The sequence below is a fragment of the Columba livia genome, chromosome 2 (genome assembly GCF_036013475.1).
Source record: "Columba livia isolate bColLiv1 breed racing homer chromosome 2, bColLiv1.pat.W.v2, whole genome shotgun sequence".
Lineage (NCBI taxonomy): Eukaryota > Metazoa > Chordata > Aves > Columbiformes > Columbidae > Columba > Columba livia.
In genome coordinates, this window is record NC_088603.1 from 10,090,942 (window position 1) to 10,106,630 (window position 15,689).

Here is a 15,689-nt window from a genome sequence, read left to right on the forward strand (position 1 = left end):
TTAATCCATCATTTCAATATTTGATGCCTTTAAAAACTGTCTTTAAAAAAATCAGGAGCAGAAAAGCTACCGTAAGTGAAAGGAAAAAGTGGAAGCTAAGGCAGTGACAATAGCCCTGAAAAACTTACATCTAAACAAGCACGCTACATCCAAATCAGCACAATTAGAGGGGGGAAAGAATGTATCGCTCAATCAGGAAAGACAGACTTGTTCAGATATTCCAACAAAATAAACTGGGAGGGTTATTTCTTTTGTGTAGCCAGAAATTTTAGATTAAAAAAAAAGAATAGCCGAGTGTCTGAGCGTGGCATTTGGGTGCCCACAACACACGTGTCCCAGAAGTATCACAGTGCTGCAGGTCTGAAAGCGGCAACTGAGCTCATTCTGTGGGCCAGCAGCACATGGTGGTCACACCGAAATACAGATGCTGAAAATCAGATTGCATGACTAGCTCTCCAAATTCAAATGTTTCATCTGAATCGAGTTCACCACTCCAACTTGCCAGAGCATGCTTCAAAAAAAGGAAAAGGTTTTGATAAGTCGTTCTTTAAACAAATAATTCTACTGGTAAAGAATTGTATTAAGATTTAAAAATATGCGGGTATATTTTTGAATCAGGAAGAACAAAAGAAACTGAGAATAGCCTTGAGTTTTCAGAGCTCTCCGACACAGTTTGTGCCGCCAGTATCAGAAAAGGCAATGCCAGTGCTGAAAGATAATCCTCCTCTAAATTTCCAGTTCCTCTGAAAACTAGACCAAGGCTACAGGTAGAGACATCTAATTTTAGGATTCCATTTCTAAAAATCAGGTATCACCCCTAAAGGGTCAGTAAAGTTCTTTAAAAATCTATCAGACCCAAATAACACTGCTTCTGGGTAAAATAAACTTAAAGACATAGTTAAGCTCATGTATTTCAGACAGAAATAAAAATTACTGTGGTCTTGTTTGTATCCTCAAATAAAACAGATGACCTTTATTCTATCTGTGATAGCAACATCACAATGACAATGTGGGTCTGTATTTATAAGGTACCACTGAGATAACTGAGGTATTTAGGGGGTGCAGCAGATGAAAGCTGCCCAGTAACACCAACTGTCAAATGTATTTCCAGTTTTAAATGACAGCTACTTTGCAACTCAGCAAGAAGGTGTAACTATATATCTTGGTGTAATTATGCCTCTACTTCTGTCAGAGCTGAGAATAATTTTGTAAATATTTGATAAAGTTGTTTATTGCTGAAGATTCACGTTACTTTAAAAATATCAAGGGGAAAAAAATAAGTAAATTCTAATCAGTGAAAGCTTTAGGATCCTCACAGAGAATTCGTAAATCAAAAGACCTTCATACTGACCAAAACAAGCCAATAAGCAAACTCAAATATTACTTCAGTCTCCATTTTTACTTGGTGAAACCTACAATCCTGCAGTGCTTCTAACCACACATCCTGCATAGCTGTCTAAAGGGAGGAACAAAAGTCAGCATCCTGATTTTTTATAGAGTAGAACTCGGTTAAGTTGGTGAAAAGGAACATATTGCCCATGCCAGCTGAAGAACAGACGCCAGTGTCCTGTCACACTGCAATCCTGGGTTTTTACACTTCATACCAGTCTTTGTTTCAGGATGTTTTTGTACTGAAAAAAAAAAAATACCACCTTTGTTTGTACCTGTTCTAGCTTTAGTTGATGTTTCTCAATTATGAATGACAGGGGTCTTATGCAGCCCTCAGACAAGATCTTCTGGCTCTATGTAACAGCACTAAGCCTTCCTTTCTGTACTGAAAACACTTCAACACATTCATCCGAAAATCATGCTAATAACTTCACATTATCCTCCCATCGCTGAATCCATCCACTGTCCTCCCCAATTGCTTCTGCCAGAGCAGCTCTCAAGTTGCAGCAGGAACTTGTTTTTAGGGTTCAAGTTCATCACTGTGTCGTTTTTTTCTCCTTTCAAAAAACACACCTTGATTTCATACCATATCTATTACTTTGGAGTACTAGAGTCTTTTCTGCACCATGTTCTAACCCTCCTTTGCATTGACTACATCTCATGAAAATCTGGGTTTGTGCTAACAACATTTTACATCATTTTCATCTAAGTTGAGCAAGGTTGCTCTTAGTGCTGATACCTGAGGAAACTGAATAGTAGCTTTTTTTCCCCCCAAACAACACCTGTTTTCATGAACACTACAGCCAGTTTTTTATTCACTTCACAGCTGTTCTACTAAGGCCACTGACCCTTATTTAAGAAATACCTTTTGATGCATTTATTGGATATAGGCCTTGGCATATGCACAAGAAACATTTCACCCATAGTCATGTGGCTTCAGAAAATACAGTTCTTAACAACTTCTAATTTGACTTGAAAAAAATTCAGAGAAGGGAAAATTCACATATGTTCCTAGTATCCTAAAACATCCATCAACTTTTGGTTCTAATCACTTAGTAAAAAGCATAGGCAGTCATACTGAAATAGAGCACTATCAAAAAAGTACACCATCCATAAAGCTACATTAACATCTTCAGTGAAAGAAAAGCGTGTATTTGTTAAATTCCATCTTTTCTTCAGAAAACTGTTATATGTGGCAGTATTGGAGCCAATACTGGAATACAATGTTAAATGTAAATCATAGTGCAAGCCAGGTTTTCAAGCAAAAAAGCAGGGTGTTGTGCCATCACCCATCCCTACAACAAGAACCCACAAAAGTTAAAGATACTGCAAATGCAACAAATCTAGGACAAACTATATTCCTTGTAAGCCCAAGTTCTCTGCCAGAAGTTTTTCACTGGAGCTCAAATGAGGCTCTTCCACATCTGACCTGAGGACACAGGGAAGACACTGAGGATTTCTGACATCCTCTCATAGCGTCAACTTAAAGAAAGAAAAACATGCACGCACATCCCATACATGACTTTCAAGCTTAAAATTTCCTTAAATTCATTCAAACTTAACAGATGGGCAAAGTAGTTGTGGATCTGTTGCCATAGTCAGACTGCTCATGGGAAGATACTTTAAACCCAGCTGCAGTACATTCCCACATGACAGGGGAAATAAACTCAGTCCATGTTTGACCAGCTGCATCAGAATATTAAGGCAATTCAGTCTGAAAATTTTAAACGGTTATAGCCAGTCAAGTAAAGTAATTAACAATTTTTCACGTGTTTTTTGTGAGTTTCCCCCCCCTACACTCCACACCACCCAGTAACTGAAAACAAAACATAAAGAATCCATTCTACATTTAAGGGCTCCATTTTAGCAGGTGGCACATTGAAAAGTCTTCAGACTACACGCACATAATTCATTCACAGTTCTTTGCATGGAATAAATACAACCTCTCTAGGACAAGCAAAAGAAACGTGTCTTTCCCTGGAGTTCATCTTCATGTGGGAGAGCAAGCGCTTTATGCTCCTGCTTATACTACACACCCGACACACCAAGAGAGGCTACGTCTGGAGACGCACTGCACAGCATTCTTGGGTGTCTTGTGTCCAGCTCTTCCATAGAGTCATACTTTCGGATCTGTCATCCAAGTGTGATTCAAGTCATACTTTTGGATCTGTACCAGGCAGCTCTCAGCTCCTGAGAGAAAGGAGTTGGAGATAAACTGTGTGCATTTCAGTTTGTAACTATACACATATAAGGGGCTGGCACTGAAGAGTCTAGCACTAAACACGAGCAATAAAGGTCTGAACTAACTCAAATTACATTATACTTATCCCACTGACAGTTACTAAAGATCAGTTGACACTAATTTGTCTGTGGGGATGAGCAGTAAAAAAACTGGCACTTAAATTCATGCTTTTGATTGGTAAAGCATCATCTTCTGTTGCAAGTGCTAGAGCTGCACTTTAATGCTAAGAAAGAAAATGCTCAAAATGCACAAGATTCCTTTTTCCCTGATGCGCAAGATACAACCATCATTCACAATTTTAATTTGTGCATATGTCTGTACATGTGTGCATTAAAAGCCACATTTTTATGTACAGAAAGATCAACAGCTACTTATCCAGTGTGATATTCTTCCCAAATGTTGTGCAGGAAATACAGCTGTAGTTTACACTAGGAAAAAAATATACAGCTGTGTTGTCCAGTAATTGTTCCAATACCTCTCAGTGTGCCCTAGTAGCAAACACTCCCAAGAGCATCCTGGGCTATACTACCAGAAGCAAAGCTGATAACCACAGGGAGTAACTATCCCTTTCCAGCCAGCATCCATCAGGTCACACATAGCTGCTGCATCCAGTTTTGAGCCTCCACTATAGGGAAGACATTGGTAATTGCAGCAAGGACCATCACCAAGATGGTCAGGAGGCTGGAACACCTGCCTGGTGCAGACAGGCTGAAGGACCACAGCTTGTCCAGCCTGAGGACAACAAGGCTTCAGGAGGACATGACAGCAGCTGGCCAGTACCCATGAGGACGTCATGTAGAAGGCAGAGCTGGGCTCCTGACAGTGCGTGCAGGGGAGGATGAGACTGGACGAAAGCAGAAATCCGCTCCACAGTTCCAGTGGAACCAGTTGCCCAGTGAGGTTGTGCAATCTCCAACCCTGGAGGTTTTCAAGCCCTAAGTAACATTGTCTGATACCAGAGCTGACCCTCCTCTGAGCAGGAGGCTGGGGCCCAGTCAGATCTTTTTATTAGCCTGTATAAATTAACAGCATCAGAAACTTTGTGACCTCATAGTTTAAACCATTCACATTTATGATTGTGTTTAATATAGTGTAAGCACAGGACTCTGTAGGACTGTGTCAAGGATGCCCTCCCATTATGAAAAAGCTGGACATCTTACAGAACAAGAACTTTTAGCAGTAAGGGACCACCACAGAATTCCTTTGCAGAAAGAAGGCAAAAAACCTCATAATGTTCTTTGATTTAACACACTTCCAAACATGAAACACAGGCTCAGGATTTCCACTGAAAAAGCATCAAAGCAAACAAGTGATCATGCCCTCCCACTTGGCTGCATACTGGTGTTTGGAACAGGGAGAGTAAAACCGGAGGAGCAAAACAGACAAGTGAGCAGCATTTTGCTATGCTATATGTATGAAATGAAAGATCAAGAAGCTCTAAAAACCTAAGGAATAAGAGAAGGGAGGAAATAACTTTTAAATAAAGTAGCTGTGTCACTATTAAACCAATAAAAGCTACTGCTATTACATCCACCAGCATTTCTATACAAAGGATACACCAAAAAAAAATCAGCTACAGACTTAATGAAGAATATCTCCACCTCTTGCTGTTACTTTACAGAACGTGTCCTAAATAGGAAAAACAGCACAGAGAGCAGGCAGAGGTCACTGTGGGTAACACCACCCTGAGAATGTGTCCAAGAACATGTTTAGGAGTTGAAAACAAAACTGAGTGGTTTGCTTGCCTGTGATTACTACCTAGAGAAAAGCACCAGTGTTGCACTTCTGGGTTTTAATTTCTATAATAGAAAACAACTAAACACCACATTGTGCACCCAGCTCTGACTGTTCTCATCCTGCTAAAATATTTGAATGTGTGCTAAAATGCCACATGGTAACTAAAAAGCTTCCTCCTTCTGCCCCACTTGGCAACTACTTTTGTTTACTTGTGGAAGGGATGGCAGGAATAAACAGCAAGAAAATACAGGTGGAGACAAGCACTTCTGTTTGGTCTATTTCTAATAACCCCATTATCCCACTGACATCTAAAAAGCAAACAAGGTGCTTCCCCTGTTTTGGATGTGTCGAGGGTAAGTTACCTATAACAAACTGTGCACCCTAAACAACACTAAAATGTTTAGCTATGCTCTCAGTTTGACCTTGGCATTCATATCATCTGCTGTATAATTTGAAAAGCTCTGCACTCTGTGGTTAGATTAAGTTCACTCTAATCTAGCAGCCTTATACACTTAGCATGACACGTTAAATTCAAGCTTAAGAGAAAAAGTCAAATACATCTTATGACTACAGATGAATTTTATTCATTAACACAGCCCTCCATACTTATTATTTCCCTCTCAGAGCTCCTCCTTGGCTTAAGACATGTTCAAGAAGTTGACCCACTATTGTTTGTTGGTTCCCAATCATGAATTAGGTGTTTTTGAGGCTGGATGCCTAGTTTTGCTCATTGATAAAAAACACCCAAAACCATTCTGCGTTCTAGAAATACTGCTGAGCCGAAAATAAAAAACAAGCTCTACAGCCCTTATGAGGGCAGCTTCCATATGCCATTCCCTTAAAACTATCAACTTCACCAGCAGCAGAGCCCCACTTCAAACTAATGAAGGAATTCAAACCAATACATTAATTTGTGAGCTTTTACATTCCCTTTTATATACTTAATTGGATATATTTATGTTGCTAGGTAAAGGGAAAAAAGCTGACACCTCCAGGACCACCAGTAATAGGCACAAGATACTTTTGTTGAGGGTACTGTATTCTACACCCAGTAATACACTCAAAACCCCTCAAATAAAAAGACTACAACTCATTTTTCTTCAATCTGTATGGGCAATAGCAACGTCATTAAGATCAGATTCAATAATATTTTTCAGCATTAGCACAAGATTTAAAAACACCCTTTAGAATTAGCAACAACAGCACCAATCTAGATCACACTAACACTGTGCCACTCAATGAAGCTATTATTCAACATTTTACAGCCAGGCTATAATAACTGGTTATATTAAAACTTCAGAGTCATTCAATTTAAAATTTCCTTTTGAAAAATAACTTCGAAGTCTAATCAATGCAACCTTGGTAAACAATTTATTTGCGTTAAGACAGCTTCTGTGGCTAATATTATTGTCCAGGGCAAGACACCTAACTATTTTAGAAGACAGAGCTAATGAATTTTCTCTTCCTAACTCATAAAAATCCTCTTCCTTGTCTTCTTGCACATACATATTGTAGAATTTTTACATAGCACATCCTTGTTTTCCACCTCCACTCCCAAAACACAAATATATTTAAACTGCAGTGCTTGTTAGTTTTCGTAGCTCTCACCATCTACGCAGACTCTCCACTGCACATAAATTACCAGTCTTAAACTGAGCAAACATTTTAGACACGTTGCTGTTGTCAAATTCAACACAAACTCATCAGCACCAATTCTTCCCATTAGCTAAATATGTTAAAATAGAAAGTACAGTTAGGTAACGGAAAAAATGGGATACTCGAGGCATAAACAGGCACTTAAAATCAAGAGTAAAATTGTGAAGTATCACATTTCAACGACAAGCGTGGTGCTTAACACTGGAAACCACACCACTATAAGCCAAGAAGATAAAGTGGTGGGGGAGTGAGAGGAGGAGCGGGTGGGAAGAATCATGCACACATACTGCTTCTATCCTTTGTGTATTACACTGGGCCATATCAGTGTGAAAAATACAGTTGTGATTCGTGCTAAGATGTTTAATGTTTACAGGTATAACCAAATGAGGCACGGACTCTGAACTTGGAAAAGGGAAAGGTGGTTAAGTTCTATGTAAAAAGATACGAAGCTTGTTTAGGAAGTTATATTGATATTGGGAACTAACATTTTAAGGGTTAAGCAACAATGTAATAAGGGCCTACTAACAACCTAACATTTTAAACCACATTTTTAATATCTACTTTAGAGCTGTATGTAACTAATTGTGCTAAAAAAAGCAGGACTTCATTAAATGCCGAGATAAGAAGTTTTACAGCACCAGCTGCAACCTTGAAGAGACAAGATAGCCAAGATTTACAGCAAAAAGGGGGCACCAGTCTGGTTTCAGTCAGTTTGGTAGCTTGGGCTCCAGCCAGTTCCTCCTAATGAGCCAAAGGTAAAAAGTCCACTGTGACGAAGCTGAAGGAGCCTTCATCCAAAGACCCCTAAAGACCCTTTCTTAAATTCACCAAGTGACATTGCGCAGGCTCAACAGGGGAGGGTCAAGGAGGGGAATATGTAAATGGTTATCTGAGACTCATATTAATAAAAAGCGGGAAAGGTCATGAATATGTATAGGCGTTTCTGGGGTCATTATGAATATGTAATACCATACTGTATTTAAGCACACTTCTTATTGTTAAAAGTGTGCGTGTTGGGCGGAGTGAATCCCCCGCGCACCCAGCGCTGTTGTGCTTATGCTCTAATGAACACATGTTTAAAGAATACAATTAAGGAATTGGATTAAACGTTGTTTATTCATAGAAAAAGCGTAAGTTATTTATTTCATCAGACTTCAATGCCTTCTGTATGTACTACTTGCCATGGAGAACGCAAGGTGACATGGAAATAGGGGAACTGAAACAAGTATTTTCCAGTCGATCAAAATTTTCAAAGTCAAATTAAAGTGCTCAAATATTAAAACAGTATCAAGGACTAGGCTCTTTTATGGTGAGAAACAACTTCTACTACATTCAGTTAATCAAGAAACTAGAAACCCGTGTGTGGGAAGCTGCTCAGCTACACTACCATACATATTCGACATGGAGCTGATGAAACATCAACGTGAGGTTTGTCACCGTCTTCATGAGAATAAATTGGGCCCCAAAGAGCAGGAGATCAAAGGTGCTGAAAGTACGATGCAATTTCACTTGTCACGTGAATGACTAATAAGAGAGTTACAGCAGTGACTTATTCCAGATCACCTCTACCAGGCTGTACGCTTACCTTTGAGAGTGAGGCAACAACCCAGGATTTTCATTATTATATGCATAAAAACAAACTATAATCACGACTTTCAAAGTCTCTCCTGTTCCTGCATTATAAGTGATGTAAATGCTTGCAAATTAATGTTACCAAGAAGTCAGTGTCCCCAGTCATTTGACAGTCCGTGTTTACAGGAGAGCTCCAGTGGTTCCCAAGGTAAAGAGGAGGGTGTGGAGAGAGTAGAGAGTATCACAGAGGTTAAGATTTTCTCAAGAAGAATTATCACTGCCCTCCTAAATGAGGAGGAATAGCAAATTAAATTGGGGAGGGTGAAAGACAGGAAAGGAGAAAGCACTGCAGTTAAAAAAAATATCACTTACAGAACCTTAAAACAAAAGCGATAAGCTTAAATTGAATGAAATGTTTTCTTCAGACAGTCTTGATTAACCCAAATTTCCTTCTATGTCACCAGAACTGAACTGCCACTTTATCATAACTTCACTGACAACAGGTTTAAGACCCTCTCTCTGCTGACATTACCACCATCCCCCCTGCAGCCCTGCTCTCTGCTTCACCCACCCCTCAACATCCCTGAAAACGCCTCTTTCCAGAGGGTCTTGTGCTTATAAATTCCATCACACTCAGCATCTCTACACCACATCAAAGACTGAGACGTTCATGACAGCCCCACCACCTCCCAGTCACCTCCTGGCACCCCATCCAGCTCCATTACAGACCCAACACCACACAATCAGCCATGCCAACAAAACCCACAGTGGATAAACTTTTCTGTGGTCTTGTAATTAATAGCTGATTTTGTTTGCTGTCAGTTCTTTCACTTTTCATTAGATTTTCTCAAACCTAATTTACACCTTAATCTAAATTTTCTTAAACAGATGCCTGTACCTTCCAGGAAGTGTGTCACCCCTTTGGTCAACTGCTACCACAAAGAAACAAATCACTGTTCCAAAGGAATTATTTTGAACTGTAACTAATAGCAACTTCTTACACTTCAGCCTTTCATGTTTCTTTTATGTAAACAGAAAAAGTAGAACTCTCCAAAAGTTGTTCCTGTTTTGGGAATAAGCATCTCTTTATCCATTTGCCTACGCCAAGTGTTTGGAGATGCCTATTGATTCCAGATGGATGCACCAGCGCTGACCCTAAGGACCAGCAGCCAGAAGATGATTCATCACTCCTTAAAGTTCAGAACATCACCCATGTTTACAAGTAAAGGTGTATTTTTTTATATGACAGAATTATGCTAACACTTTGCAATTACCTTAAATGTGCACTAATCTTTCTGCTTTATATCTCATGTCACTACCACAAATACTCCTTTCTTCAATTATTTTCCAAAACATTAAGAAAAGCAATACTGAGAAATCTAGTTATTTTTGAGATACAAGAAGCTGTTTACAATACAAATTACTCAGATTTTCAGCATATGAATAAAAAATGAAAGGCATAATTTTTTTAAATAAAAGATACACTTGCATAAACACTCAAAGATTTCAGTATTTGTAATAAGTTTGTTCTTAAAAATCACCCATGTTTCTAATCAGCATTTTCTTCCTGACCCACTGTCTGAATATCATCACTTCCAGAATGAAAAAAAGATCTGTGAAGATTACAGTTTTTGTCTGAGGCATAAAGTTAAGGAGGCAGAACTGGTCAGGAACAAGGGCGCAGTATCAACAGGACAGTGCTCACATCAACTTTCCCATCTCACAGCCCTACAGGGGACAAACGCCAGCAGGGACCAGACAGCAGGATCCTAAACACCTCTCCACCCCAAAGCTTAGAGGAAAAAAGGTACAAAAAGAAACCTGAGGAAAAAAAACAAAGCCAGTGGTATTAGTCTGAAGTTGCAAACAAAAATCAAAGATGTGACAGTTGCAGCTACCTAAAAAGGCTCTTCTAAGCTGCTGGAAATTATTTTTTAGATTCAGATTTACACAGACTAAATAAATATCATACCACCTGTAACAAAAAACAAAAATAAAACACCTTAATATTAGAGAGTGTTTAGTTTGTTTGTTTTAAAGGCATTCTTGTAGAGCAAATCATATTAAGAAGTAGATAAACTAAGTTACTCTGAACATCTAGCAACTGAGACCTACATCTCTACCTACACTTACACCACATTCAGTCCTTCAAATGGAAGCATCTGACATTAAGCATAAAATTACATATTACACCAGTTTCAACATCTGCCTGGACTTGCACAAAGCAATTAGAGTTATAATAGCACTTTCGCATGTGACCCTATTCTACCAGGGCTGATTCTGTTCATGACATATTTAATATAATTAAGCCATTTCCAAATATACTACGTTTGTTCTTAAGCTTCCTGATAATTCTGTGATCACCAAATTGTTTTCTTCTGCAATTTTCCCCACACTACAAATGCACACACAGTGTATTTTGCCAAGGAAAACTCACAACCAAATGGATGTGTATATTTTCCATTTTGTAAACGGAAACACAACAAACATTTTGTAAATAGAAAAATAACATCAAAAAGTAGGTCTAAATTTCAAATATATAACTAATATTGCAGAATGGACTCAAACTAGAAAAAAGGAGTGTAAGAATTTTCTAAAAAGTAAATATAGTGGAACACACAGAGACCAAACAAATGCATTTAATTTTGCATTTGAAATAAACAGTTCAAGACAATACTAGCAGAGAACAGCAGTTTATAATTATGTTGTATAAACAGACATAATAACAGGACACAAGGGAAAAGCAGTTCCCTCAACACTTAAATATCTTCCATGGATGTGCAAGATCTCAGCAAATTATAAATGAATCTAAAGGCTCAAGAAAGGCAAACTAAATAAGCAGACAAAAATAACAGTATCAGGCTAGCACGGAACACTGTCCGGCCTTTACAACTCTTTCCTACAAATGCTGATCAAGTACAGAACACTGATGCTCTTCTATATTTTGAAACCAAGCAAAGCTGCTTTCCAGAAAGATGCCCCTTCTAGATAGAACCAAGTATGACTCCAACTTTATCAAAGTCAAGGCTCTCACCTACAGCAAACACATGCCTGTGCCATGTCTCTTATACTGGGTCACTTCTCAATCTCTGTGCTCGCTGAATCTGAATTTTCAAGTTGTGCAAGTCTGAAGTAATCAGGGTGTTTTCAAGCAACTGTTTCAAGGAACACAGCAAATGCACATTTGAAGAGCCATGCTGAAACTAGGCTGGGCAGTTCATCACCTGTTAGTAAAAGATCATCCTCATAAAATAACAAAATACAATGCGGATTATTTTCTTGCAAACAGGCACCCGCTTGAAAAAAAGCAGGTACCATACAGACAACCCAAACGAGGTCAACAGTGAATGGGCAGAGTTAAATTAAGCATTAAATCACAGAGACAGTCACCTCAAAGGCAGAGGAAGGATTTATTAAAAAGAAAAAAATCTTTTACTACCTTTGTTCAATCTATAAACACATTGTGAAAACCATTTGTCTTTTCAAGGCAGAATTAGCAGAAGTTGGCACCTGCAGAAAGAGGCACCACCAGCAGGATGACAAGCCTTTAATTTCTGTTACATAACACAACTTTATGGAAAACTTTGTAGCTTGCCAGTTCAGAGAACAAATGAAACAGAACTGAAGCATTACACTGAAGTGAAGTTTCGTGTGCCCTCAGGACTCCATCAAAAAGCACAATCTAGAAATTCTGTATCTATTCAAAGAAAACAAACAAAAAAAAGTAAAAGAAAAGTGGAAAGGCTTTTCTTTTCAGCTACATCAACTTACTTTGATTTCTTTTCTCTCATGAATGTATCATTTTAGCTTCCATTAAAGACTGTGCCACACAACTAGGTCTCCAAAGACAATACCACCAGATTCCATAAATTTGACTTCTTACAAACATATAGAGGTTTCCTCCGCTGTAATATTACACCACAAACATCAAATCCTTCTATTAATAGTTTCACTGCCCCCAGCCCACCTGCAGCTGGAATGAAAGTCTTGTGTGTGTGTGTCAGAAAGTGGAATATGTTCCCTCCTCCAGCTGAGAGGCTGATGATTACACTCTCTACCAAAACACCTGCCTATTTGCAGATGTTGAAAAAATTACATTTACTACATACATTCGCAGCCAGGAAAGGCAGTAATGATTAGGAGGGGATGTTAACATAATGGTACACGTTAGCAACGTCCTCCATGTACATGGTTATGTTTAAACTAACCACAAGTGTCTTCATACTTGCAAGATGCTTCTGCAGCCATGGGAGAGCCACAAGGACACTCAGCAGACTCAGCTGTGGATGGCAGCAGCTTATGCACTCATAAAACACTGTGGTCTTCCAAGACAAATTAAAGACAAGATCACAACTGTAGCAATGCATGATCTAAAAGGCAAAACTGGTATTATTCTCACTGATTAAACAGTAACATAGATGGCTTGTAATCTAATATTAAAGACCAAAGTATAGTTTCGACAGCAAGAATATTCTGCCTCCATGGTCCAACTAAAGCAACACTGCCCCTCTACAATATGAGTTATTGATGTTTTAGGTGATTTCTTACACAACTACACCAATAGGAAGAGTTACCAAGTGTTCTAGAGGGGTTAATAAAATCTTTAGTGAAGTAGCTGCACTATAGATGAGCTTGTTCTTTAAAAACTTAATAGACTTTCACTATTTGTAAGAGTGCCTGGAGAGACTGCACACAACCTTTCCTTCAGACTCAAAGTTTGTGCATCCTGCTAGGCACAAAGCACAATATGCAGCATATGATGTATCACAAGACTCCGGTGGATGTAGGCAGGAGATAATTAAGACACAAAGAAATACTAGGGAATAGATGAATGCCAGCATCCAGAAGAGATGCACGATTTGTGTACATAGTTGTGTTTTCATAGCACAAAGGAGATTAAGATAATTCTTAAAGAGTCTTCACAAAAAAAGTATTTTTCTTCTTATGCCCCTCCACAGGTCACAGGTCTTATAACATCCACTGCAACCACTTACAGAAAAAAAGAAAATACAGAAAATGTCCTAAAGTAACAGTTCTCTTCATAGACTTGTTTTGCAGCCTTCAGAAAAAAATAGCCCAGAAATATAATACTTCACCAGAAGAAATAAGGTCTTCACATATGGATTCATAAAATATGGAACAGAAATTAACACACTAAGGACAGAAGTCTCTTTCATCAAATAACTTAACTATAGGCCTACATAAATCAGTTAACAGTGGCATATTTAATGTTGTCTCCAAATAAAAAATATTTAAAGCTAACCTATGAAATCTTATTTTAATTCAAGAAATCCATTCTTTCTTAGCAGCAACTTCAACAAGAATGCAATTACCCAGCTGAGTTAGAATACCGGGTGCACAAAAGACAACACCACACATCTCCCATGTGCAGAGTGTACTTCCTCCCTTGAACTGAAGCAGAAAAGAGATAAGCCCCATCAAAACACTTCTATCAGCTTTGAGCAGTCCTGAAAACAATTACAAGGTAGTTGGAGGAGGAAACCACAAGAGCTCTCTCCACCTGCACATTGGTGACAACCAATGATAGGACAAGGGGCAATGGGTACAAACTGGAACACAGGAGGTTCCACTTAAATATGAGAAGAAACTTCTTCACAGTGATGGTGACAGACACTGGAACAGGCTGCCCAGGGGGGTTGTGGAGTCTCCTTCTCTGCAGACATTCAAACCCGCCTGGACACCTTCCTGTGTAACCTCAGATCTGGGTGTTCCTGCTCCGGCGGGGAGATTGGACTGGATGAGCTTTTGAAGTCCCTTCCAATCTCTAACATTCTGTTATTCTGTAAGGTGCAGGGCTGCACCTGCCCACAGGAGGCTGAGGAAGACGGGGCAGCACAGGCGCTGCTGACGTGCTCTGCATCACTCCCCACGGAGAGGCACCGACACGAGGGGTTAGGGAAAACAGGAAGGCTGCAAACAGGGCAGCAAAAAGGATCTTAGTGCCACAAGCAATAACACGAAATCCCATGCATACTTTAGGTAGCGAGGCTGCACCGGAGGGCTGAGGTGCTGCACACACCCGGCAGCACGCCCCGCTGCGCTGGGGGCACAGGAGGAAGACCCTCACCGGCCGCTCCTCAGCCCTCAGCGACAGCGGCACGCACGGGTCTGCCCACACGGGACAGGCCACCCCAGCCGCCCTGGGCACAGGAGCTGGGGCGAGGGGCAAAGCGGGGAAGGGCGGGTAACGAAGGAGGGAAAGAGCGGGACGAGCGCAGGGCCGCCCGCGGGCGGAGCGGACAGCACGGCCGGCGGGTCGGGGGCAGCGCGGCCTCCGGGACACCGCAACGCCAGGTCAGGAAGAAGGGGGATCGCGCATCCCGGGGGGCAGCGGCAGGGGGAGGGCTGTCGCCTACCGTGTACTCCCGCACTTGGCTGTGGAAGTTCTGCTCGCGGATCGTCACCTCGTCCGCTTCCATCCTTCATAGTCCCGCGGCCCCCGCGCGCAATGGCGGCCGCCGCCGCCGCGCCTGCTCCTGCCCCCCCGGCGGCAGACGGGCCACCATGGCCAGTGGCAGCGCTGGCTGCTCCCCGCGGGCCCAGGCGGCGGCTGCGGGGCCCGGCGGCGGCGCTGGCGGCTGGTTCCGCCGCTCTGTCAGCGACCGGCGGGCGCGGAGCAGCAGGAAGGGCGGGCAGCACCGCCCCGGCTCCGCCTGCTGCGTCACCACGCAGCGTCCCCGCGCACACCGCGGCTTAGCCCCAACCGCCCGGGGGCCAGGCGGAGCCGATGGGAGGCGTGGTTATCTCCCCCCGGGGCGGGGGAAAGAGGCGTGGTTTATCCTTAAGGGGTGTGGCTAAAAGAAGGCGGGAGATAGGTTGGAAGGGGCGTGGCTGTGGTGGGGCGGAGCCAGAGCGGGCGGGGGTGCGAAAGGGGCGGGGCTCGAAGAGCGGGGTGGCGGGACGGGTTTGTGCCTGTTTGGCGGCTGCCTGCGGGCAGATAGAGCCCGAGCGTGTCGTGTGGCACCTGCTCTGTCCCCAGGGGAGGGGCCAGGAGGCTCCTGAGGCGCTGCCGGCACAGGGCCCGGCGGGGACTCCCTTCCCGGGAGTGCACCGGAGCAGCCCCCACCCCGGG

General features: G+C 41.6%; 1 protein-coding gene across 3 annotated transcripts in view; it reads right to left on the minus strand.

The window, feature by feature from the left end:
- Positions 1-15,290, minus strand: part of LMBR1 (limb development membrane protein 1) — a 75,604-nt gene extending 60,314 nt beyond the window's left edge. For 2 of the 3 annotated variants that reach the window (XM_065050459.1, XM_065050458.1), the window contains exon 1: positions 14,974-15,290. In XM_065050459.1, coding sequence (XP_064906531.1) covers positions 14,974-15,036 — 63 coding nt within the window. In that variant the 5' untranslated portion in view covers positions 15,037-15,290. The remainder of the gene's footprint in view (positions 1-14,973) is intronic. The other variant, XM_065050457.1, reaches the window with a different exon arrangement.
- Positions 15,291-15,689: the final 399 nt, after the last annotated feature.